Source organism: Diabrotica virgifera, chromosome 1 (assembly GCF_917563875.1).
Source record: "Diabrotica virgifera virgifera chromosome 1, PGI_DIABVI_V3a".
In the NCBI taxonomy this organism is placed as follows: Eukaryota; Metazoa; Arthropoda; class Insecta; order Coleoptera; family Chrysomelidae; genus Diabrotica; species Diabrotica virgifera.
In genome coordinates, this window is record NC_065443.1 from 2,843,485 (window position 1) to 2,871,409 (window position 27,925).

A 27,925-nucleotide genomic window follows, 5' to 3' on the forward strand; every position below is an offset into this window, starting at 1 on the left:
AAACTACTAATTTACCGGCTTCTCTCCCATATCCCTCCCAAACCGGACGCTCAAAATGGTGTAACTTTTTACTGAACAATATGTGGACCATATAGAACATTTTGGTGTTGGAGGAAAACTTTTACTTTGGATGTTTGGGTTAGGCCTTTTTTTGGACCAGTTATACTATACTACCTTCGTAACTTTGGAACTATTCATTTTAGAAAGATTATGCATAGGGCCTTTTTTATTTAGAATTTAATGTAGAACAATTTTGTATAGAGGGTTGTTCATGCTAAACCGCATAGTTTTAGAAATACTGGCGAAAAACTTAAAAAACTACGAATTTACCGATTTCTCCCCCTCACCCCCCAAACCCGGCGCTCAAAATGGTGTGACTTTTTTCTGGACATTGTGTGGACCATATAGAACAATTTGGTGTTGAAGGATAACTTTCACTTTGGATGTCTGGGTTATGCCATCTTTTGAATCAACTACACTATACTATAATACATGAATTTCTCAAGTACTGTTTAGTTTCAATATTTTTAGTCATACCTTCTATGAGAGTAGCCAGCTCCACTGTAAAGCTTCCTAGCACTGAGTCTGTTAACCTAAAATTCTGACAAGAAAACTTAAGACCTAATTCTAAAAATTGTAGTTCTTCCTCTGAAAAGTTGGTGTTACTTAGATTTAGGACTCTTGAAAGGGTGGAATTGATGATCTGAAAACCTATGCATAGTTGTTGAGGCATTGATCTGTTGTTTTTGCAAAACCAAAAGGTTTAGTTTGCTGGTCAAACATTTCTTAGTAGATTGTAGGAGAGAGTCTTCTATATCTCTTAAGGAGTCAGTAACAAATGATCAAGGATGATGTTGCAAAGTTCTGTCGTAAGTTATTTTGAAGTCAACATTAATCTGATGGAGTTTGGAGTAGTGTTTCTTAAGTTCTCTATTCAGGATTTTCTTTTCCAAAAACTATTTCTCCCTATCAGGTACATTTCTTGATGTTTTAACTCTAGCAAAAGTAGGAGTGACTTGATGTAAAATGCACTGCCTAACAAACCAAACGTTGAGGAATACAATCATTCTCTTGCAGGATAGTCTTCTGTAAGTATCAACCAAGACTGCCATAGTCAGTATGATAGGAGGAAGTTGAATGTTCGAATATATGAAATTTATTGAAATAATAGGCAGATATCGAGCACCTAGTTTATAAAATATTGCCCAAGTATACTTTCGCTTCTAGAGCATCATCAGGGGCATCAGATATAAGCCGAAAAAATGCCATTATAAAAAAATGTTGGAAGAACTTTGACAAAAAATCGAAGTTGATGTATGATAAAAAATACAATAACATAGACTTACTTCCTCAAATCAGGAAGGTATCCTATTAGAATGTGACATTTAATACACACTGGACAAGGGCCAAAACAGTTTAAATAAATTATAAATGCCGGTACTACATTTGTATGTCGGATATGGAAGAACAATGAGTGGAAGAATTGTTTATATATCTAGTAATAGTTGGTCAACACAACGAATAAATTTGTTTGATTCTAATTGAGACAGTCACCAGATGTCATTACCATTTCTGTCAGGGTCGCAACGTCACGCGAAACTACGATAACTCCAAAATGCATAAACACCAAGTTGGATACAATCCTATTCATAACACACTAAGTCGCATACATATTAAGAAAAATCTATATATGGAAGAATATATTTAAAAATTGAATTAATGATATCATGCTTCTATACATTATACATACAATAGCAACAGCATGACATCATTAATTCAATTTCTATATATATTCTTCCATATATTTATTTTTCTTTATGTATGTGAGTTGGTGTGTGAATAGGATCGTATCCAACTTGGTGTCTATGCATTTTGGATTTATCGCAGTTACGCGTGACGTTGCGAACCTGACAGATATAGTGGTGGCATCTGGTGACTGTCTCAATTAGAATCAAACAAATTTATTCGTTGCGTTGATCAACTATTACTATATACTATATAAACAATGGTGGAAGTTCCTTATTGACGAGTGTTCAAATGATAATTAATGACAAATGAAGTGACTTTCAGTACAGTACTGTTCAGTTGATGTACAGTCACTATAGAGTGAACAGCATATTCAAAGAATCTAATGTTGATTGAACACCTAGATTTAATAAACTAGGTGCTTGATATCTGCCTTTTATTTCAATAAATAATATTCATTTGTTCTGAAATCTAAAAAAAAAACAAAAACGTGTAAAAGATTTCACATTACCAATATTGAACTTTCATTAAAATTACAAAATCAAAATGTTTGCCTTTTTCTTGTTTTTTACATGTTCCCCCATCCAAATCAAAAACTTTTATTCAGGTAAAAGTTGTGCAGACTTTTATTACGAACATTTTGGTATCAAATTTGCCCGGTTACCAATGAGTTATAGGTCATGTTTATCTTTTTGGTGGTTTGCTGCTCGCCTATAATATTTCCCTCGTTTTTAATATACAGATACAGTGATGAGCGTACTAATAACCGGCAAATTAATGCAAAAGATGGAAAACATAATATATTGTGAAGTAAAAAGATATAAAACTACTAGAGGAGGAAATTATCGATATAAACGTTAACATTACATTACATAGTTTCCCACCTTTACATGTATCGGAGGAGTATAACAACTGTCACTGTGACAGGAGAATTTTATAAAATACTCCTGTCACAGATGCCTATGGTTGATTTTTTTACCAAGAGGAGTAAACTAAAAAGACAGATTCACACCCAATAAAGTTACTAGAAAAGTCACCAAATTCATCTTCTTTTTTCATTGATCATATCAGTTTTCGATGATAATAATCCATGCATATTATATTATACAAACACATCGCTAAAGAGTTCTAAAAACAACTGTTTTTATATAAAAGTAGACTAAAAATCTAAAAATTAAGACTAAATGCAGAAAATACAAAAAATCGCTGATATACTTAATTAACCTATAAAATGACAGAAGTGCCAAAATTTCATAAATGCCATTAGTGTCAAAATTTAATGACAGTGAAGTAAACTTGCCTGCGGTTGGACCAATTAGAAACAAGCATTACGGCGCGGTAAATTTGAATCACTCCTCTTGGTTAAAAAACAAACAATAGAGTTGGGAAACTATACAGGGTGTAACAAAAATACAGATCATAAATTAAGTCACATATTCTGGGACCAAAAATAGTTCGATTTAACCTAACTTACTACCTTTGAAGTTACAAAGTAAAAATCGATTTTTTCTAATATATCAAGAACTATTATATATTTTTTATTGAACGTGGACATGTAGCATTCTTATGGCAGGAACATCTTAAAAAAATTATAGTGAAATTTGTGCACCCCATAAAAATTTTATGGGAGTTTTGTTCCCTTAAACCCCCCAAACTTTTATGTATGTTCCAATTAAATTATTATTGTGGTACCATTAGTTAAACACAGTGTTTTTAATACTTTTTTGCCTCTTAGTACTTTTTCGATAAGCCTGTGTTGATCGAGATATTTTGAATATTTGTCGAATACACCATATATCTGTATATGACGTAAGACTATAGAGACCTCAGTGCCGCGCCAGCACGTGTTAGTGCCTGTGTGCAAAACATTTAATGGCGCTCAAAAATACGGATCTGAGTTAATTTCTGGCTTGTTTCAATTATCTGCCCAACATAATTGCTCCATACTGTCACAATTATTATCCAGCGGTAAACTTATGAGAGTCCTAAGTAAATCAATTTTCCGTGTAAAACTTTTTTCACCATACAGTTTTTTATTGTTCTCCACCTCCACATATCCAAAGCCGTTGCTGCCTCGATCGATCACAAACAAAGCTTTGCTCTCGCTTTATTCTGCCTACCTGCATTTTTTCCACCAATTTCTTCCAGGCAATTCGATAAACCATCAACATGGCGAATATAATCTAATATTGACGACTATATAGAGATTATTTGTCAACCGCCCTCGACTGATGGTCGATCTTAAATAATGTTTTATAAGTTTCAGTTTAGAAAGAGATCGTTCAGCAGTGGCAACAGATATGGGCAGAATGCGAAGAGCTATTGTTAAATTTGGGCTATTTGCTAAGCTTAAGTTATTTCAAGTATTGTTCCAGTTCTCAATAGAAGTGTTATTCCAGAGATGCAGAGACGTCAATCGCGACATATACGCCATACGCATATCTATCTGGTTGATTACCAGATAGCGTTTGATCGAGTAGGTACAGGCGCCAAAATAACGTAAATACTAAAAGCAAAAATTAACAACTAAAATCTGAAAATAATTAGAAAAATTTACTGGAATGGGACTGCAAACCTCAGAGTTGAAGGTGAACACACCGAATACGTAAAAATCATGCGTGGAGTGAGGCAAGGCTGTAATTTCTACCCTCTAATTTTCAATCTCTACTGTGAAAGAATATTTATCGAAGCTTTGATCGAAACTGAAAAAGGAATTCTACTAAACGGGTACCTGCTAAATAACATCAGGTATGCGTATGCAGATGACACCATAATATTTGCGGACAATCTAGAAGACCTACAAGTCCTCATCAGTGGCGGCTCGTGGCTTTAGGGACGGGGTCGGCAAGGTTTTGTCTCCTCAGATAGGTATGCCATCTAATTAAAAGGCTTCTATTTCATAGAAGATTTTTGGTTTTTTTTTTTTATTTTTTTTTTGTTTTTTTTTTGTAAACCTGTTTATAAATTAACTCTAGTCTATTTTGTTTCGAAGTAGCAAAATGGGTTATAACGTCATTGTAAAATTTATTATTGTTTTGGAGAGGGTTTAAAAGTTTTTTCTATTGACATTTGAGACAAGTTTGACATTCTCTCTTGTTTCATGGTGTTTCGACAATACGTTTTGACTTTTTTGAGACAAGAGAAATCCCATTCATTTGAGGCAGAATTTGTCCACATTTGAGCACAATAATTTATTAAATTCAGGAACAGTTTGTTGTACCTAATGAATTGCAGTATATAAAATTAAACATATTTTGTAACTTATCCCACCTTCCGAAAATAATTAGATCAGCATATAAAACTGTTAATCCATTTTCTTATTTTATTTGAATAAAGAATGATGGATAATTTTTAATGAACTTGTCTAATAGATATTTTGAAAATTCCTTGTAAATAATAATTGAGTTATCCTTCCGCTCAAAAAGGTCCGGAACATTGTTTAAATTATCAAAATGTCAAAAAATTAAGAAAAACTTCGATTTTTTCTTCGTTTTTTGATTTTAACTTTCAAAGTATTCAATTCTGAGAAAAGTTATACTGACATAAAAGTTGGGTAACTAAATTTCCTACAATATAGGATTGGTTAAAAATTTTAAAAAGTGTCATCCTTGTTGCAATACAGCAATAATTGCGAAAAAAACATAAAAAATAAGTATTCGCATTTTACGTTTTTCGACCATCTATGCTAACACTTACGACCTTCATATTTTAACCAGAAAACCTTTATGATATAATAAAACAATACTGTAAATTTCATTAAGATCGATTCAAAACATTTTGCAAAATAAATTTTGCAATTAGCTTTTGCAAAAAAAATTATTTTCTTCAAAATGTTGCAGTACTGACAATAAAGCAGATAGCAAGTTGAATTTTTTTACATATAGAAGAAAGGTACAGTATTCTTCTATACGTAAAAATAAATTCAACTTGCTGTCTGCTTTATTTTCAGTTCTGCAACATTTTGAAAAAATTAATTTTTTTGTGAAAGCTGGATTGCAAAATTTATCTTGCAAAATCTATTGAACCGATCTTAATGAAATTCACAGTACTTTTTTATTATATGATATAGTTTTTCTGGGTAAAATTATGAAGGTCTAAGTGTAGCATAAACGGTTGAAAAACGTAAAATGCGAATACTTGTTTTTTATGATTTTTTCGCATTTATTGCTATTTTGCAACAAGGGTGACAATTTTTAAAATTTTTAGCTAATCCTTTATTGTAGAAAATTTAATTATGCAACTTTTATGTCAGTGCAACTTTTCTCGAAAATGAATACTTTTAAAGTTATAATCAAAAAATTAAGAAAAAAATCGAATTTTTCCTTTATTTTTTGACATTTTGATTATTTAAACAATGTTCCGGACCTTTTTGAGTGGGAGGATAACTCAAATATTATTATATGAGTTATTTTCAAGCAATTTCTGCAAACAAATATGAGTCACCTCTCAACGTTCAAATTAAATCTCAACGTCCAAGTACGTGTTTTGTTGCTGTTTGCAGATCACCGCTGTGCTCGGCAGATTGTTTTTCTGCCGTACTTGTCATTCAAATAAATACGGGGAATGTATAATTGGTTGCCTATCGACTAATATTCCATAGCGTCTTATTACAAGCAAATGCTCAACTGGGTACGGCTAGCCGAAGCGGGCCATGAATTCACACAATCGCAGTCGGGTGTATGGCTGGCTAGGATCCTTAATTTGAAAAGTCTCTTACGCACAGCGCACAGGGATCACTTAACGTATCAGATCGTTCGAATTCTTTTAAAAACAATGAATAAAATTTAGTCTGCATTATCTCACAGATATTTTTTTTATTTCACAGAAACCAATATCATCAACTCTGATTAACTTATATATTTAAAAAAATCTATAATGTGTCCATAAATATGTGGGTCGGCACTGCCGACCCTGACCAGACGCCACTGGTCCTCATGGACAAAATCACATATTACAGTCAACAATATGGACTCAATATAAACGTAATTAAGACAAAGTTTATGATCATTAGCAAGAAAAAGATAACAGAAGGTCAACTCTAAATCAACCAAACCACTGTAGAAAGAGTGACGCACATAACTACCTCGGCACCATAATAAAATGAAAAAGCGCGCATTGGAAAAGCTTCAACCGTATGGGGACTGTCTTCAAGAGCCACAACCTCTCTCTTGGTATAAAAATAAGAATGCTGTCTCTGTCCTTTTTTATTGTGTTGAATTGTGGACCTTGAACGAAGATATATGCAGAAAATTGGAAGCTTTCAGATGTGGCTATTCCTACCGTATAATTCTTAAAATCCCGTGGACTAGCTGCAGCTAAGATAAAGATTTCCATGATGATCGCCTACATTCGTCAGAGCTAGGCACATCAAGAAGAAGAAGCAGTTAATTCCTTTAAAAATATATATTTTACAAACATCATTATTTAATTCTTTTAACAAAGGCTGAAGCTGTATAATTCATACAATTCTTCAAACAAATCGTCTCCCTCTATATATCTCCATAGATTCTAGATGATCATTAAATCTTAGTTTTTTTTTCAAATTTCTACACAAAAGTTGTAATTGTGAGGTTTTTGTACTGTCGTTCAACTTATTAAAAATTTGAAAGAATTAACATGATTTTCCAATATGAAAATCTTTCATTTACTGATATTAATGCTTGCTCCGGTAGCAGGTAGGAACTCCTTTTGGATAGTCCTATCAGGGAAATTGAATCAATCCCTGCCTTCTGCAGATTCCAGGTGTTTCCTGACCCGGGAAACTAGTACCTGCTAAGGGTCCCCTGTCCAGGGTCACGGATGAAGCCCACAACGGCATCCAGGGCGGAGAAGAAGGTCTTCACAACGGTCTGGAGGACGGAGGTGGCAGCCCCCTGGTTTTAGGGCTTGTATAAAATCGAACCTGGAAATCGGCAGCTGGTTTTTCAGTATCTGTATTGAGCGGAAGTCATTTAGGCCAGAACGGTCAATACAGAATAGTACTCGGTGCGGTGGCAACCACTTAAACAGCGTGTACACAGCGGTGTAGAAAGCCAAGGGAATGACTACTACACTATTTTTCCCAGGTTAATCAATATGGCTGAGGAAATAAACGATGGCCCCGAGTACGGGCGCTTCTTAAATGGGGCAGGGGTGCGAAGAATCTCCCGCTTGGCCAAATTTGATATACAGAGAAGTTGTAGAATAGGCACATGGAATGTGCGGAGTTTATATGAACCAGGAAAAACACACAATGCCATAAATGAGATGAAAAGGCTGCAAATATCAATTCTGGGTATCAGTGAAATGCGATGGCCCGGATCTGGCCAATGCCATGTGGATGATCATGAAGTATATTATGCAGGAGAAGAGAGTAATTACCATCGTCATGGTGTAGGATTCATAGTCTCAAACGAGGTTAGCAAATGTGTTAGAGCGGTATGCCAGGTATCTGAACGAGTCATAATGATTCAGTTGAACGCGAAACCCAGAAACATAAATTTAATACAAGTGTATGCACCGACAGCGGAAAGTGAACTGGAAGAACTTGACAAGTTCTACGCCGATGTAAAAACTGTTACCGACCAACTCAAGACTAGAGATCTCACCATTCTGATGGGTGACCTTAATGCTAAGATAGGAAAAGGCAGACAAAGTAATATTATTGGCTGTTATGGACTGGGCGATAGAAATGAAAGGGGAGACTATTTCGCAGATTTTTGCAAAGAACATAATCTATGTATAATGAATACCTTTTTCAAATTACCTAAAAGGAGATTATATACGTGGAAATCTCCAGCAGATACCCCCAATAATATCGTAAGAAACCAAATTGACTACATAACCATCAGTGAGCGTTACAGAAATGCAGTAAAGTCTGTAAAAACCTATCCTGGCGCCGATGTGCCATCTGATCACAATCTATTGTTAGCCGAAATAAAATTAAAACTTAAACGGATAAAACAACCACGATCCTCTAACAAACTGGATACCGATTTTATTAGAAACAACAGTCAGGGGATTTCAAACAATTTAGAGAGCAATTTTGAGAATAGCGAACAACAAGAATCCATCGAGGATCATTGGAACCAAATCAAAACGATTATAAGCAACTCAACTCCAAACTTCAAAGAGAAAAATCAAAAGAAGCAACAGTGGATGAACGATGAGATTTTGAATTTGATGGAAAAAAGACGCAAATTTAAGAATCAAAACAACGAAATGTATAAACGCATTAATAAAGAGATAAGGACTAAAATACGAGCGGCAAAAGAAACATACTTTGAAAAAAAATGTTTAGAAATTGAAGAGTTGCAGAGAAAACATGATTCATTTAATATGTATAAAAAAATAAAAGAACTCACCGGTCAGAACAAAAAACATGCAAATAACATCGTTGATAGAGACGGAAAACTGATTATCACTGATTTGGATAAAATAGACAGATGGAAAGAATACATTGAGGAACTGTTTAATGATGAAAGGCCCGAGCTTGAAATTAACGAAGTAGTTACAGGACCTGACATAACTATGGACGAAATTGAACAAGCAATAAGATTAGCAAAGACCAGAAAAGCGACGGGACCAGACGAAATACCGAATGAAATAATAAAGCTCTTCGAAAATTCAGGTAAAAGATCTCTCCTTCATCTTTTTAATAAAGTTTATCAAACTGGCTATATACCAACGGATTGGCTGCTGTCGACTTTTGTGACGATACCTAAAAAAGCAAACGCGAAAAGATGTAGTGACTACCGAACCATTAGCTTGATGAGTCATGTTTTAAAGATATTTCTACGAATTTTGCACTCTAGGATGTACCAAAAAATAGAAGAACAGCTTGGTGATACACAGTTTGGATTCCGCAATAACCTTGGGACCAGAGAAGCACTGTTTAGTATTCAGGTTATGGTAGAGAGATGCAGAGATGTCGGACATCCGGTTTATATGTGTTTCATTGACTTTGAGAAGGCCTTTGATCGGGTAAAACATACGGAAATGATTGCTATTCTTCAGAAAGTGGGTATTGATGATAAAGACCTACGCATTATCAAAAATCTTTACTGGCATCAACGTGCAAACATCAGGATTGGCTGGGACACGTCTGAAGAACTTCAAATACGAAGAGGAGTAAGGCAGGGCTGCATTTTGTCCCCACTAATATTTAACATCTATTCTGAGTTTGTTTTCAATAAAGCAGTGGATAATGCTCAATGTGGTATCAAAATGAATGGCGTCAATATTAATAATTTGAGATATGCGGATGACACGGTGTTAATTGCGAGCAATTATGAAGAACTTCAACATCTGATTAATAGGATTACCACAACGTGTGATGAATATGGACTCAAGCTAAACACCGCAAAGACCAAGGTGATGGTTGTCAGTAAGACGCCAATACAACCGGAAGTAGTAACAGCTTATGGTGAACAATTAGAAAGAACTAACAGTATCACCTACCTTGGTTGTAATCTAAATGAGAACTGGGACATGAGCAAAGAAATTAGAATACGTATAGAGAAGGCCAGAGCTGCATTCTTTAAGATAAAGAAACTTTTATGTGGAAACAACATTACTTTGAATCTTAAAATTAGATTAGTGAGATGTTATGTGTTCTCTACTCTTTTGTACGGTGTCGAAGGTTGGACTTTAACAGATACTCTTCTCAAGAAATTGGAAGCCTTTGAAATTTGGGTATACCGAAGAATCCTACGAATAAGTTGGGTGGATAGAGTTCGTAACGAAGTTGTTTTGCACCGGATGGGAAAAGTCACAGAAGTCGTCAGAACAGTTAAAAATCGAAAACTTGAATATTTTGGCCATGTTATGCGACACCCAGAGAGATATAATATACTCCATTTAATAATACAAGGCAAGGTAGACGGAAGAAGAGGGCCAGGTCGAAGAAGAACGTCATGGCTTAAAAACCTGAGAGAATGGTATAACAGATCCTCTGCATCCCTTTTCCGAGCTGCCGTTAACAAAATTACTATAGCCAATTTGATACCCAACGTTCGATAATCGAGCACGGCACATGAAGAAGAATGCTTGCTCGAGAACACAATAAAAGAAATTAACTTTGTATGACATTTTAGGATCCAAAATCGGTTCATCTTTATGTTCGTAATCGAACTGTCAGCTTTTTTCCAATGCCGTAACTGTGTGGCTCGTTGATAACTGGGCTTCACATCCAGTTTCTCTGCAGTTTAATTTTCTGTAGTAATAACATCATTGCTATCTGTCCGAAACTCGAGCAACAATTATTGATTTATCTCTTGTAAAGAATTTAAGACCAGCTGAATATTCATTGTTTTTGATTGAAAAATTTTGCCAACGAAGTTAACTTTCATCAGAACTTTATACCATAAGTATATAGATAGGGTGAGGCAGATAAAGGGCCTATTAGAAATATCTCGAGAACTAAAGTAAAGAAAATTATGAAAACTGGAATATAGGGGTTTTGAGGTGTGAACTATTTAATAAAGTATTTTGGTCTCTTTCCTACTTCCGGTTATACCGGAAGTTGATTGTAACTTCGTTTTTTTAAAGGGACACCCTATATATTTTTACGTTTTTGGATTCTCCTCGATTTCTTATTTCTTAAAATATAAGGTTTTGTAATATTATACAGAGTAGATTAAAAGATAATTACGTTTTTTTATTAATTTCGTAGCAAAATTCACACCCTGTAGAATTGTAGTAGTTTTACATCAAAATCCCTTTATATGTGCAAATGATTTTTAATACGGTCTACTATTGTTCCAATTATTAGTATAGCTAAATTTTGAATTTTAGTATACAGGGTGGGTCGAAACTCGGAATGTGTATTTTCTGAGTTTTCTTAAATGGAACACACTATATTTTAGTATTGTAATGAAATGGTATTTTATGGTACTTTTTAATTTCTTAAGCATTCCCTATACCCAACTGCTTTAATTTGTGCGTAATTGTTAATCGCACCAACAATCTTAACTACGTAGATATTTTGATATAGTATTTTTACTACAAAAGCGATATTACGTAGGTCAAAATTTTTGACGTAAGATAACTGTCAAAACATTAGATTGTGATTTTTAGAATGTGACATTAGAAGGAAAAGTCACAGTCTAATGTTTTGACAGTTCTCTTACGTCAAAAATTTTGACCTACGTAATTTCGCTTTTGTAGTAAAAATACTATAGCTCAACCATTATTGGCAATTTTAAGTATCAGTCTCGATTAGTATGTATTTCTTTCCGAAAAATTATTTGTGATTGAATATTTTTACGGCCAACCTAATAAAATTTCAGATATTTTGTGTTGCAATTAATGTTTGGCTTGAATCACCAATAACTCACAAATTGAAGCAGTTAGGTATAGGGATTGCTTAAGAAATTAAAAAGTATCCTAAAATAACATTTCATTACAATACTAAAATACAGGGTGTTCCATTTAAGAAAACTCAGAAAATACTCATTCTGAGTTTCGACCAACCCTGTATACAAAAAAGGAAAAATTTAACTATACCAATAATTCTTAACATAGTAGACTATATTAAAAATCATTTGAACATAAACAGAGTTTATTATGTCAAACTACTACAATTCTAGAGGGTGTGAATTTTGCTACGAAATTAATAAAAAACGTAATTATCTTTTAACCTACCCTGTATAATATTACAAAAACTTATATTTTAAGAAAGAAGAAATCAAGGAGAATCCAAAAATGTAAAAATATACAGGGTGTCCCATTTAAAAAAAACGAAGTTACAACCAACTTCCGGTATAACCGGAAGTAGCAAAGAGACCAACATATTTTCATTAAATAGTTCACACCTCAAAACCCCTGTATTCCGATTTTCATAAATTTCTTACCTTGAGTTCTCGAGATATTTCTAATAGGCCCTTTATCTGCCTCACCCTGTATAGACGGAGCAACTGAGCATATGAATGTAAATGTTGATATTTTATCTATAAAGCATAATAAATTTCTGACAAATTTTTGTATAATGACTTTAAAGCATCAATTCTGCTGGACCAACGTGTATTAGGTAAATGCTTTAAAGCTAGATTTGCAAAGTGTTGTTTTATAATATCCCGTTTGGTAGAAGCGGAAAAAAATGGGTAAGTGTTATTTTGACCCACCTAAAATTTTTGTGAAAACTCTAGTGGCGCCCCTTAATTGCTGGCGCCTGTGTGCGGCGCACACATTGCACACGTGGACGGCGCGATCGTGAGAGACCTGTAAATAATATGAAAATTCATTTTTATAATTTACATTTTTGCGTATATTTTGAAACATACTAAAAAAGAAGGCACATCTCGATAAAAGGTGACTTATTGAAAAAATACCAGGAGAAAAAAAGTTTTAAAAACACTGTGTTTAACTAATGGTTAATTGGAACCATAATAGTTTAATTGGAACGTACACAAACATTTTGAGAGTTTAAAGGAACAAAACCCCCATAATTTTTTTATGTAAGCATATTAAAAAAGAAGCTGCATCTCAAAAACTGAATTATCAAAAAAATACTATGAGGCAAAAAGTTTTAAAAACATTGTGTTTAACTAATGGTACCACAATCACAATAATAATTTAATTGAAACGTACACAAAAGTTGGGGGGAGTTTAAGAGAACAAAACCCCATAAAATTTTTATGGCGTGTACAAATTTCACTGTTATTTTTGTTTAAGATGTTCCTGCCATAAGAATGCCACATGTCCATTTTCAATAAAAAATCTCTAAGAGTTTTCGATATATTGAAAAACATTGACTTTCATTTTGTAATTTCAAAGGGCTGTAACTTTTTTTATGTGCACATTTGTACTAAGGTAAGTTAAGAGGATCGGTACGCATTTTCGGCTGCAATGCTATTCAAATGGGGATTCATTTTTTTCGAATCCTGAGAAAACTAATAAGTATTTTTGAAAAAATTAAACGCAGAATGAAAGATTACATTATTAGCGAGGGCCGAAAGTCCCTGAGAACTTATATAATGTTTATTTTAATAAGTTACAGGGGTGAAAAACTAAGAGAAAATTTAGTGTGATTTTTAATTTCAAATATATCATTCAAAATAAACTTTTTATTTATTCTAAGGGACGTTCGGCCCTCGGTTATAATTTAGTCTTTCATTCTGCGTTTAAATTTTTCAAAAATATTTATTGGTTTTTTCAGGATTCGAAAAAAATGAACACAATGCCGTGGTAATATTTTCCAAATCTATCTTTGTCTTACAACGCACTCAGCCGAATATAATATTGTCAGCATATATTGTCAGTCAGACACTGACAATCAGTGACAATTTTAAATATTTGACATTGCATCGGGAATATGTTGAGTTATTGATTAAATATTATTGATATATAATGTATTTGATAAATAATTGATTTAAGACGTGAACTTAATAAAAAGTTATTTATTGTGTATTATTTGTGGAAGATCCAAGCAGAGAATACATCAGGATAATATCAAACTATTCTTGGTCCCAGAATATGTAATTTAATTTATGACCTGCAATTTTGTTACACCCTGTATAATGTAATATTAATTTATATGTTTATATCGATAATTTCCACCTCTACTATTTGCATCTCTTTTTATTTCCACAATGTATTGTGTTTTCCATCTATTAAGTTATTTTGCCGGTTATTCGCGTGTTCATCTCTTTATTGTATTGCAAATGGTTTTAGATACTGGTGTTAGTGGAATAATATAAAATCATTCGTGAATTATGCCATACATGTAGATAAAGAGTATTTAGAGTAGTATAATACAAAGAGCAAACAAATTATAATAATTATTAATATGTAGTTATAGGCCTGGATCCTGCGTACCAAAAGTATTCCCATACATCAAAGTTTGTCCGACTAAACATCGTTAAGCTATTAACAAATTTTCAGCTTGCTATTAATCAACTTTTTTTTGGTACGCGGGAACCAGGTCTATTAGTAGTAGATATAATTACCATTCACTATCTGAACTTGCCACAAAGCCTTGAGCAGTCTGGCTCCACGCCAACATTATTTTCTCTTTTTCTGTTTGTGATAAAGTGTAACTAGGATTTGATAGGTCCGGCAGAATCTAAAATAAATATTAATTATTTAATAAACTGCGCGTCATAGAAAACGCGCACCCTAAAAAATGAGTAATTTTTGAGGTTGCGTATCTCCTAAACCTGTTGTCCGATTTAAGTGATTTTTTAAATATGTTATAGCATTGTTCTTTGTCAATATTCCTGCAATAATATTTTTGCTAAACAGGTAAATTTTCATTGCATACCGGGTGTACGAATCGGACTGTGTTTTTTTCTCAAAGTTCGCAACACCCTGTGGAATATCCTAGCATTTATAAAATACTGAAATTAAAACTCAACTATAGCCTCAGGTTTTCTCAACATTTTGTTGTTTGATTCATTCGCTGATGTTGGATAATACAAAAGTTAGGTACTTTAACAATTAGCCATGTTATTTTTCAGTACAGGGTGTTTCTAAACAAGTGCGACAAACTTTAAGGGGTAATTCTGCATTAAAAAAGAATGTGTGTGAACTTTGTACGCACGTAAGAAGTTATACCTACTTCTATTATTTATTTATTTATTTACGGACCGAAGTCCATTAGTACATAATACAATTAAAATGTCACACAAATTAGAAAAAATAAGATCTAGTAGGTACAAAATTGGTAAATACATGACAAACAATAATAAAAAATAAAATTACTTGCTCTCATTTAACAATTGAGAGCTAGAACATTTTGAAATTGACAAATACAAATTATCCTAAAACAAAGACAATAACAGTAATTGACAAATCAGTTTTGAAATTAGAACATTTATGCCCGGTTGCACCAAAAGATCTTAAGCTTAAGTCGAGAATATCATAAGAATTAATATTATAAAATTATAATATATAACAATAAGAATACTATAATACAATAATAGATATAATTGATAATAAGGTAAGAATATAAAAGTATGATGCAACGTAAGTGATACTCAAGGAGGCCCTATCTATAAGTAGAGCTTAGCTAAGCTGAGCTTAAGATCTGTTGGTGCAACCAGGCATAAGTTAAATATAAATGTAATTGTGTGGAACACGCAGTAAAGTCGTTCACAAAGAAATCAATATGCGGATATAGTGTGTTTGCTAATTTAATAGTTTTACAAAGATAGGAACTTGAACCATAGTTTGTGCGGTTAATGACTTCGTGGAAGGTGGTCACAGAACGGGTGGTTCTTGAAGGTACATGTAGACCAATCTTATTTAAGAGTGAGATACAGAATTTATGACCATGAATTAAGTTATATAAGAAGCAAAGATCTTTATGTTGACGACGACTCTGTAATGAGTCAAGTCGAATAATTTGCAGTAAAGACTCATAACTTTGACCAGTGAGATGCATCTTATAAGCATAATAACGTAAGAATTTACGCTGAACTTGTTCGATTTTATTAATGTGACAGTTATATTGAGGTGACCAAACACATGATGCATAATCTAAATGTGGTCTAACCAAAGAACAATAAAGAAATTTTAAACAACGACCAGTCGTAAAGTCATAGCTGCATCTTTTAACAAAGCCAAGCATCTTTAATGACTTAGAAACCATGCTATTAATGTGTAGGTTGAAATTCAAGTTAGTATCAAGAATAACACCCAGATCTATAACTGAGTCAACTAATTGTAACCTAGTGTCCCGTATATAATAAGAATTATTCTCCAAGTGTCTTAGTCGAGTAAAAGTTATATCATGGCATTTGTTTGCATTTAAGTCCATACCATTAAGTGAGCACCATTCCACAAGACCATTAAGATCTGATTGCAAATTGTAGTGATCCAAATCAGAGGTAATTATGTGAAATAATTTAAGGCCATCAGCAAATAGAAGAAATTGAGCAAAATTGAAGCTTTTATCTATGTCATTTATAAATAAATTAAAAAGGATAGGTCCTAAGTGGGAGCCTTGAGGTACCCCCGATTTAACTATATTTTCATTAGAGAAATAATTCTTAATACGAACTATCTGCCTTCTATCTAATAGGTAATTTCGAATCCAACTAAGCAGAGGATCAGAGAAACCCAACTGTTCGATCTTATGTAACAATAACGTATGGTTGACTCTATCGAATGCCTTGGAAAAATCTGTATAAATTGCATCTACCTGTTGTTTGCTTCCCAATGCTTCATTTAAGAAGGAGGTATATTTTAACAAGTTCATTTCAGTTGATCCCCCCATAACAAAACCATACTGTTGTTCAATGATTACATTTTGTATAGTAGGCTTAATTTTGTCACATATTAAACTCTCGAATAGTTTAGGTATAGTATTAAGGATACTAATAGGTCTGTAGCTCTGAACCCTGCTTCTATCGCCATTCTTGAATATCGGTGATATAAAACTAACTTTCCAAACGGGAGGGAATTCACTCGTTTGTAATGTTTTTGGAAAAATAAAGAATAAGGGACGAGCAAGATTAAAACTACAGTATTTCAGTAACTTGGGTGGGATTACATCAGGCCCTGGACCCTTATGTATGTTTAGCTGGGATAATTTGGTATATACCTCTGAAATAGATAAGTCACAACCAGTAATGTTGAAACTAGTGTTAGCCCTTGCACTATTTGGAATAGGACATTCGTCCTCACTATACACAGCAGCAAAGTACTGAGCAAACATCTTGGCTATGGTAGGACCATCGGAACTGGTTTGGCCATTATGGTTTAAAGTGTTCGGAATACTATTATTGTTCCTTTTAGAATTTACGAACCTCCAGAAGCTTTTAATGTTACTGGGAAGTGTATGTTCAACGTTTGCTACAAACTGATTGTATGCTTGACCTGATAAGGACTTGCATATCGACCTCAATCTAGAAAATTCATTATAGTCTTGAGGTAACCTGGTCACTTTAAATTTCTTATGAGCTTTCTTTTTAGCACTATATGATATTTTTAGCTATTATATGATTTAAACGAAATTAATATACTTTTTATTTATATTTTATTTAAATATTAAACTAATTTATACTTACTACTTCTCAAACATTTTTATTAAAACAGTGCCAAAAATTAAAATAATAAAAGAATAAAACACACACAAACACATACAAACACACACAAACAAAATAGGGAGAAAAGCTCTTCTAGCTACCCCTAAAACCAGGTGGCTTAACCACATGAAGTAATACAAAGGATGTCCCATTACCCAGGACATCCAAAGTAGCAAGTACATCCAGGTGGAGGTATAGCTTGAGGGTCAGATAGGTACCACTCTATTACGGGGTGTGACCGGTTTGATCTTCGGACATGTGGGTTCCACTTTTCCATTGAAACACACATGTCCCCCGGGGCTGGGGTTGATACGAGCATGTGTGTGTGTGTGTGTGTGTGTGTGTGTGTGTGTGTGTGTGTGTGTGTGTACATTAAAAATGCCACAAATGATTTCTAAACATTAATTGTCGGAAATTTTTTTAACTAAATACGTTTTTCTGAAAATAAAATTATATAATAAATATACTTACAATCATAAAATGTATAAATAAAATAAAAAAATAAAAGTTTCTATCAGCTATCAGTATCAGTTCATTCGCCTTAAACGCTTCGCCACGGAGACAATGTGTCATTATGTGCGAAGATCAACTAACTAAACGGATTAAACTTTTGACATTTTTGAATTAAATCAAATTATTTTGATTTTGAATTGAAATGATTTAGAATTGAAAAAATACAACAAAACATAGAGTAAGAAAACAATAGGTGAATATTGATAGAAATTTTAATGGTAATCAAATTATGTAAATAAAAGTATTACATACTATGTATTTTGGTAGGTTCAAATAGGTAGGTACCTATGATACATTTACAATTATTACGTACCTGTTGCTTTTAAAAACTATTTAAAAGTCACTACAATTATAAACTTTTTTGTTTCTGTCCTCACAACAATAAAACTAATATACAGTCGGAAAAATGAAAGAATACCCATGAACGAACATATAAAACACGCTGTATTTTCCTGTCTCTGTGTCACAAATAAAATTACCCAGCACAAGTACATGTAATAAAATTATTACATGTACTTGCGCTGGCCAGTTTTTTGTGTGACACGGTGACAGGAAAATACAGCGTGTTTTATATGTTCGTTCATGGGTATTCTTTCATTTTTCCTACTGTATTATACATTTGTTTACCTTCATATTGAACAATTATTTATTATTGACAGATCATTTCAACACCTAATCAGAGCCCGTATAACAACTAATACCATACTGTCGGTGTCGGTGTGCGCATGCGCGCAGATTAATATAAATTCACCCTCAATCTCAATCGCGCCTAAAGAAGTATAATTTAAAAAAAAATGACAGTTTGCTTTAAAATCGTATGTCCGCAAATGCTTCGTTTGCGAGATACGGGATTTTGAATTTTTTCTTACAAACTGACGATTTATTTATTGCTTTAAAACCGGTTGAGATATGCAAATGAAATTTGGTGGGTTATAAGACGTAGTTATTGCACATTTTTTGACATACAATTAAGAATTTGATATTCACCATTGGCCTGCCATATGATCGGTCATATTACCCATATGCACGCCAATAGTGAATACAAAATTCTTGATTGCAAGTCAAAAAATTCGCAATAACTATCTCTTAAAACCTACCAAATTTCATTTGCATATCTCAACCGGTTTTAGGGAAATAAAATAAATCGTCAGTTTGTAAAAAAAAATTAACATCCCGTATCTCGTAAACGAATACTTTGCGGACATAAGTTTATAAAGCAAACAGTCATTATTTTTTCATGCAGAATTGACCCTTAAAGTTGGTCGCACTTATTTACAAACAACCTATACTGATGAAGAACATGACTAGTTGTTAAAGTACATAACTTTTGTATTATCCAACATAAGAGAATGAATTAAAAAACAGAATGTACAGAATACCTGAGGCTATAGTAGGGATTTCATTTCTGTATTTTATAAAGGCTAGAATATTCCACAGGGTGTTGCGAACTTTGAGAAAAAAACACAGTTTGATTCGTACACCCGGTATACAATGAAAATTTACCTGTTTAGCAAAAATATTATTACAAGGATATTGACAATGAATAAGGCTATAACATATTCAAAAAATCACTTAAATCGGACAACAGGTTAAGGAGATACGCGACATCAAAAATGACCCATTTTTTAGGGTGCCCGTTTTCTATGACGTGCAGTGTATAAGAGTTTAAGTAAAGATGTATCTTTCAACGAAAATTTTGTTTTCATATACAAATTCGCAAAGTCTGTTCGTTTGTGAATTGCCGCTGCTGCAATACTTGGAGCCGATCTACCGATGGACCCACATGTGATTTTGCCTCCTGAATCAAAATCTGAAAACGGCATTTCAATAGAGCTTTTCAACAACAGTCATTTGTTTCTGTCATGTGTCGTATAATATTAAGATATCTACGTCATATGTCTTTGGTTTGCATTATTGGTATATACCAATAACATATGACGTAGATATATTAATATTAGATGACACATGACAGGAGCTCGAAACAAATGATAATCGATGAAAAGCCCTCTAACTCGAACCATCATCAAGATAGCCGATCCCAAAGTCAAAAATTGTGACATCACAGGCCTTCTAGTAACTTGCATCTCGGGACAGCAATTTAGGATCATTTGGCAATTTTAGATAGCGGATTGATTTTACAATGGACACTGACACTGCTAAAAAACGCATAAAACGTAATAAACTGTGCGTAAAAATGCAAATAAAAATTTCATATTTCATATTGCTATTCCGAGCAATTTGAAGAAATGCCAAATAAATAAATTTTATTCGTTTCAGTATTTTTATATGGGTACTATATTTGTAATATATTTTTTGGGTTTTTAGGGAAAGAGTTAAGAAACGCACTGTGGAAGTCATCCTGGACCTTCAATGAAGGTTAAATTAGGTAACTGTGCTGAAACCCTTGTACAAATCTATTGAACAACTTTTTCTTTTATGCTCATTTGGTAAAGAAAATTTTATAATTGGAGGGGTATATATTCCACCAAAATCCGTAGAACAAATATATGAACAACACTGTTTATCAGTCGAAGATATATCCCAAAGGTATAATCATCATAAGACATAAATATTCGGAGACTTCAACCTTCCGGAAGCTTCATGGGATAACAATGAATCAGGTGTCTTGGTGAATTGTCCTCAAGGTTCACATGCATTGTACTTAGCTGAATTTTATGGGTACTTGAATTTTTCCAGATGATTAATATTCCAAATGAAAGAAATGTGTTTTTAGACTTAATATTTACAAATGTTTGTGATTTACAAGTAGCAAAAGCCTCAGATCCGATTTTTAAAAATAGTTATCATCACATAAGTTACACTTACAATATTAGTTTGTGTGAACATCGAGGTAAGTCATTAGAATATACTGAATTTTATCATGATTTTGTAAATGCAGACTATGAAGGTCTCAATAACTATCTTTCAATGATACCTTGGGAAGACCATTTGAATTTGTCAAATGTTGATGATGCTTTAACAGAATTTTACAACATACTTAATATGTCACTATCATTGTTTGTACCGGTGAAAAGATTTAAAACTTCTAGTTATCCAAAATGGTTTGATGCCAACTTGCGTTATTTAGTTGTACAGAAAAAAATTGCTCATAAAAATTATTTAGCTTCCTGTAATCAAGAGGATTATGTGATTTTTTCAGAACTTAGGAGATTGTGTAAGGATCTATCAAATCAATGTTATAACACTTATCTGAATCAAGTAAATCATAATTTATGCAGTAATCCTAAGTACTTTTGGCAGTTTGTAAACAGTAAGAGAGCATCAAATGATTTACCAAACAGTATGTACTATGGTAATGCTATAGCAACAAACGGACAACAGATTGCAAACTGTTTCCGTCAATTTTTTTCAACAGTTTATTCGCCACAATCAAATATTAATAACTTGGAAGTAAAGGGAAACAACAATCTTTTTATACCTAATTTTTCAATATCAGTGAAAGATATTTTCAACAACATTTTATCCCTACCCAATAAGTTAAGCAGTGGTCCAGATGGTATTCCCGATTACTTTCTAAAGAACTGTATATATTCACTAACTAATCCTTTATATCTTCTTTTTGAGTCATCATTAAAGACATCAGTTTTCCCAACTTTATGGAAGCACTCTTATATCTGTCCAATTTTTAAATCAGGTAATAAACAAGACATAACAAATTATCGAAGCGTTTGTAAACAATCCTCTATACCAAAACTTTTTGATAGACTATTGCACGATCAATTAAAATTTTATTGTAAAGAGCGTCTAATACACAATCAACATGGATTTTCTCAGAATAAATCAACGGTAACAAATTTAGTACTCTTTGAACAAAAAATATTAAACGCGTTGGAGAATAAAAGTCAGATGGATACTATTTATACTGACTTCTCCAAGGCATTTGACAGAGTAGATCATAACATGTTATTGGGAAAATTAAATGCTTTTGGCTTCAGTCATCAATCCTTACAATGGTTCAATAGCTTTTTAAGAGATCGCACACAGCAGGTGAGAGTAGGTTGTTTTAATTCAAATATAATTCATGTGACATCAGGAGTACCCCAAGGAGCTCACTGTTCACCTTTGTTATTTAATATATTTGTGAACGATATATCAGAGTGTTTTAGAAATTGCGATTTCCTGATGTTTGCAGATAATTTGAAATTATTTAAATCCGTAGATTCAAATGTTGATGTAACATTAATTCAAGAAGATTTAGACCGGTTGAGTATTTGGTGTGAGAATAATATTTTGCATTTAAATGTTGCTAAATGCTGTTATATAAGCTTTTATAGAGGTAATAAAAAATATGATACTTCTTACAAAATTAATGAAAATGAATTGTCTTATGTTAAAACAATAAAAGACTTAGGAGTCATATTTGATGAGCAGTTGCGTTTTGTGCAACATATAAATAGTGTAACAGTAAATGCATCAAAATCTTTGGGCTTTATCATTCGCAACTGTCTGAGACTATCTGTAGGGGCTTTAAGAACGGTATATTATGCTTTGGTTGTATCTAAAGTGGAATATGCATCTATTGTATGGTCTCCACAATACCAAGCTCATTCTACTACGTTGGAGAGATTGCAGAATAAATTTTTGAGATATTGTGCATACAAATTAAACGGGGATGGCCCGTTTCGGCGCCGGCGATTCGGCGCCAGCGATTCGGCGTCGGCGTTTCGGCGCCTGCCGGTTCGGCGCCCGCCGATTCGGCGCCCGCCGATTCGGCGCCGGCTGATTCGGCGACAGATACTTTGGCAAAGTGAGAGAGAAAAAGAATAGTTGTTAATGTATGATAGTCTGAAATTTTCTTTAACAAAAAATGTAGAGTCAGGAGAACAATTTTCGACATTTTAATTTTAGAAGATGTAAAATAATACCCGAAAGTTAGGTTTGGACCGAAGGGTTAGGTCTTCCTCCTTTGAAAATTGTACTGTATAATATATAATATATATAATATATTAATTTTTTAATTAATTATGTGCAATTAAATAGCTTACATTTACAAAAGTTGGAAAAAATAACATTTAATATATTTTTTTAGTGTGGTATAGATATAAATCAAGAGCCTCTTAAATTTCTAAAAAAGTAACGTAGGTATAATCTGGCGCCAAAACAGCCGACGCCGAATCGGCCGGCGCCGAACCGGCCGAAGCCGAATCGGCGGCGCCGAACCGGCCGCGCCGAACCGGCGGCGCCGAATAGTACTAGACCCAATTAAACATACGCATTACTAATCATGATTATACCTATATTTTAAAAACACTCAACATGAATTTATTAAAAACTCGACGAGATAACTCTGATTTGGTATTTGTGTTTAAATTAATAAATGGTTTAATTTGTTGTTCTGAACTTCTCCAATCTATTAATTTATATGTTCCCTCCAGAAGTCTCAGACATGTTGATTTGTTTTATATACCTTTTCATCGGACAAACTATGGTATGCATTCGCCCACTGAGCGAACACTAAAAATTATAAACGAGAATAACTTGGAAATGTTTGGTGTCTCCTTGGCTGGTTTTAAGAATCGGATTAAAAGAGCTTGATAGGTACTTTTTGTTTATTTGAACTGATTTGTGTAATAGATGTAATATGTGTAATGGATAACTATTAATATTTCGTTTTTGTTTAATAAGTATGTAATTAAGATTTATTTTACTCTAGTTTAGTAGATATTACAGAGATTGATTTTATACTGTATGTGTTGTAATGGGGGTAATCCCGTAAATAAATAAATAAATAAATAAATAAATAAATAAATAAATTGGAAGATAAAAATTTTGAGGAAACTTTGCAAAAATGGAATTGCCATTTAATTATGTACGTCTTGCAGATTTTTTCTCATGGATGTATAAATTTTCGTAAATGCTATTTTATGTTTCGTTTGTGATTCCGTTACGTTTATTTGTTAAAATAAAATCTAAATTTTTGTTCATAGCACTTATGGCCATTTGTTGCGATAGTCCAAAAATGTTACCAAAATTATCATTTAATGGATTATTCTTTAAAAATCGTATTATATTATTAAAATCACTCATTTCACCAGTTTTCCCATATCTAGAGACTCCAGGAAAACACATAATGCATAATTTTATTGTTTTCTAATATTAAGGGGTCATATACATTTCTCGAGCTCGAAAAGTAGTCTAAATGTAATGATAAATTGTACGAAAACTATTGGGCTAATTGATTTCATTTTTTGTAATGTTAAAGGTGGAGCATAAAACATATGTTAAAAGTTAAAAAATAATTAAAAACATGGCGGCTGCGTCCAGTGGCGTAGAACGTGTTTTTTTTTTCAGGTCAAACAGTGGGCATCATAACTGCCTAACCGTTCGTCCGATTAACTTCATTTTTGACATACATATTCTAAATTAGATTCATTATAGTGTGACGAGAGCTTTTTTGATTAAATTTAACCATTTTCGAATAGCAATAAAAAAAGACAATTTTTTTGGTGAAAATTATGACTTTTTTTTTAAATTTCGACCATTTCCGTAATTTTTTCTTCTTCTTAAATTCCTCTCGTTACACGAGAACTATGACTCTAAAAAATGATAAAAATTAAACAATTTTTGTTTCAGATAAATATTACAAGCTGAATCATGTCCACCGTTTGACCTGAAAAAAAAAACACGTTCTACGCCACTAGAGGCAGCCGCCATGTTTTTAATTATTTTTAACTTTTAACACATGTTTTATGCTCCTTAAGAGTCCACCTTTAAAATAAAAAAAATGAAATCAATTAGTCCAATAGTTTTCGTACAATTTATCATTACATTTAGACTACTTTTTAAGCTCGAAAAACGTATATGACCCCTTAACTGTATACAGAATTTATTTATTTATTAACGGGATAAACCCAATACATACAAAATATGTAGTAATAATTAAAATATAAAATTTAGATACACGCAAAACTACAACTAAGTAAGTATATAACACAAACATAAAAAATAAAAAGAATATAAAATATTTTTAAATGATGAAAACAACTTGAATTAATTATAACAGTTAAATCTATTTAATTTTTTAAATTCAAATCTATTTAATTTTTTAAATTCAAATCTATTTAATTTTTTAAATTCAAAATTCAAGACGCCTGAGTTCTTGTTTAATAGAGGAAACTGAAGAACCAAACAGATCTATTAGATGAAACCAAACAGGTAAAACCTTGATATAACAGACTAATTGGGGGGACGGGATGTCCGTTAAAGCTGAAAGTCTGTTGTATAAAAATCAGTTTAATTTTTGAAGATATTCTTCTTTAGCGGCGAATCGATTGAGGGTAAAATTTGATTGATCCACGCGCATGCGCACACTGACAGTATGGTATTGTCGTTATACGGGCTCTGATTGGGTGTTGAAATTTTGAAATGATCTGTCAATAATTGTTCAATATGGAGGTTATCGGTAAACAAAAATATTGTATATTAGTTTTTATTGATATGTGGACAGAAATAAAATCAAATTTATAATTATAGTGACTTTTTAAATAGTTTTGAAAAGCCGGAGGTACGTAATTCTAAATGTTTCAGTTGGAAATACCTAATAGTTTCAATATCTATCTATTTGGAAAATGTAAACAAAATAATGTAGTTACCTATTAGTAGGCAATGCATTAATTTACATAATCTGATTACGAACAAACTTTCTACAAATCTTCATCTCATATATCGTTTTCTTACTCTATATTTTGTTGTATTTTATTTCGACAAAAATCAAACTAATAATTTTATTAAATTCATATAAATTTATGGTGTAAATGTTTAGTTTGTGTATATTCCCACATGACGTATACGCAAATGTGGTGCAGTTTGAAATGGCGTCAACTTTCGTACGGCACAGTAGACGTGAAGTGGGATCAAGCCCCAAGCAAGTTATTATTTTTTTATTTTTTTTTATAGATTTTATGATTGTAAGTATATTATTATATAATTTTTGAAGATATTCTTCTTTTTTGAAAGTGGTAGATAAGAAAGTTAGTTTGATTTTTAAATAAAATAAGTACAAATAACCTTTTAAGTATATTTACTTCGTTTAAATTACCTATTATATAAAAGAAGAATATCTTCTTACGTGCGTACAAAGTACACACACATTCTTTTTTTTTAATTATGTAGGTACTGTATTTAGATACAGTGTACAAATCTGCAAGTTTTGAAAAAAAGGAATAGAGTTCTGTTCGCTACTTATTTACTTTTCTACTTCATCTAAAAACTTTCTGCAATATACTCATTTGGTTGACAAAATTATTCACTTATTCATGGGTTGAATAAACAACATATGAGAAAAAATATTCTAATTGCACCTGTGGGAATGAGATGACGGGGTAGACCAAATCTGAGGTGGATGAACGGGGTAACACAAGATGGCGAGAAGATCGGAGTTGGCAACTGGAAAATGCAAGCAAAGGACAGAACAGAATGGTGTAGAAAGCTTGAGAAGGTTGAGGCCCTCTAAGCTCTGTAGCACCAAGATGATGATGATTTTCTGAATTTAGAATACTTTCAGGGGGATTAGCAGGAGCTTTTTTTAAAATCGATAAAAATTTCACCTCTTTAGGCAGTATTAAAGATAGTGCAAACACTCCTGACCATGGATCTGCGCGAAGGCGGAGTCAAAATGTCAAAATTCACGGAAAGACGGAAAGGTTCTATTGTAGATACAGTGCGTTTCGCATGGAAGTAGAGACTAAACCAAATTTCGTCTACTGCGCTGTGGTCAGGAGTGTTTGCACTATCTCTACCAGTTTCTTCTCTTGAAATTGTCTCACTGCAGGTACAATCCTTTAAAAACCAATTTTTGAAAATGTCTCTGGTGAACCATGCCCTATTAGAGCTATATTATGAGATGATGCCTTTTGATAATTATTATATCTTTGACAACACTAGGTTTACGATATTTACCAACAATAATTATTATTATAGTAGTCAATCCATGCGATCCATCGACGTTAGCACAAAGCAGTGCTGAGATGTTTCCTTTTTGTTTTTCCTTGTAGAATTCGATTTTTCATATTTTTTGCATTTGATCTGATTTCTTGTCCGTTATATTCGAAGTCCGTTAAATAGAGGTCCCTTCTATGGAGGTTTTATTGTATTTTGACACTACTTGATGGTACTACTATGTGGTAATAATGGAATGTCTGTAGTTAAGGGTTAAGAAGAAGAAGGTTTGTGGTATACCACAGGCTCTGATCAAATAAAAAGAGTATTGTACTCCTTCTGTAGCAAGGCCAAGCAAGACTATCAACAACAACCTCATTATAACAACAATTTCTTCGTGCCTATTGACAGCACACACAAGGTATATAGGTATGTACTTACTTTTCTGATGAACCTATTCTTAAGGCTCTCCCAGGACCTGTCTTCGGAGAATATCTCTGCATGCTCCAGGTCCCTCCACAGGATGGTGCCTCGCAGATGGTAATATGCTTTTGACCTCACTATCCAAGTGAGGATTAAGTTATCCTCATTAATGGTATATGCTCTTCTATACCCCGACATATTTAATTATTTATAATTTAATTAACAAATTACAAATCTCACAGCAAAAAAACTAAGTAAGGTACAAAAAAAGTACAAAACAGGTAACACGTGCAATCTGGCAATGACAAGACTCACGCACACAGCCATAGCCACCTTTA

At 32.9% G+C, this 27,925-nt stretch overlaps 2 protein-coding genes across 2 annotated transcripts in view; one reads left to right on the forward strand and one right to left on the reverse strand.

Moving 5' to 3' along the window:
• The window catches only part of LOC114328023 (stress-activated map kinase-interacting protein 1), a 162,351-nt gene that overhangs the window by 94,593 nt on the left and 39,833 nt on the right, over positions 1-27,925 (forward strand). The window lies entirely within an intron of this gene.
• On the reverse strand, positions 12,782-27,910 carry LOC114328020 (uncharacterized). Its single transcript, XM_028276762.2, has 3 exons — positions 27,606-27,910; positions 14,673-14,788; positions 12,782-12,945 (listed from the first exon to the last, which is right to left on the reverse strand). Exons 1-3 carry the CDS (start codon positions 27,783-27,785, stop codon positions 12,882-12,884), a joined length of 360 nt encoding a protein of 119 aa, XP_028132563.1. The 5' UTR covers positions 27,786-27,910; the 3' UTR covers positions 12,782-12,881.

Excerpts from the sequence above, each read along its gene's own strand:
- LOC114328020 (XM_028276762.2), bottom strand. The coding sequence starts at position 27,785 with ATGTCGGGGTATAGAAGAGCATATACCATTAATGAGGATAACTTAATC. Across the intron at positions 14,789-27,605 it reads AGAATAGGTTCATCAGAAAA|ATTCTGCCGGACCTATCAAA; the intron begins GTAAGTACATAC and ends TATTTATTTTAG. Across the intron at positions 12,946-14,672 it reads GCAAGTTCAGATAGTGAATG|GTCTCTCACGATCGCGCCGT; the intron begins GTAATTATATCT and ends TATTATTTACAG.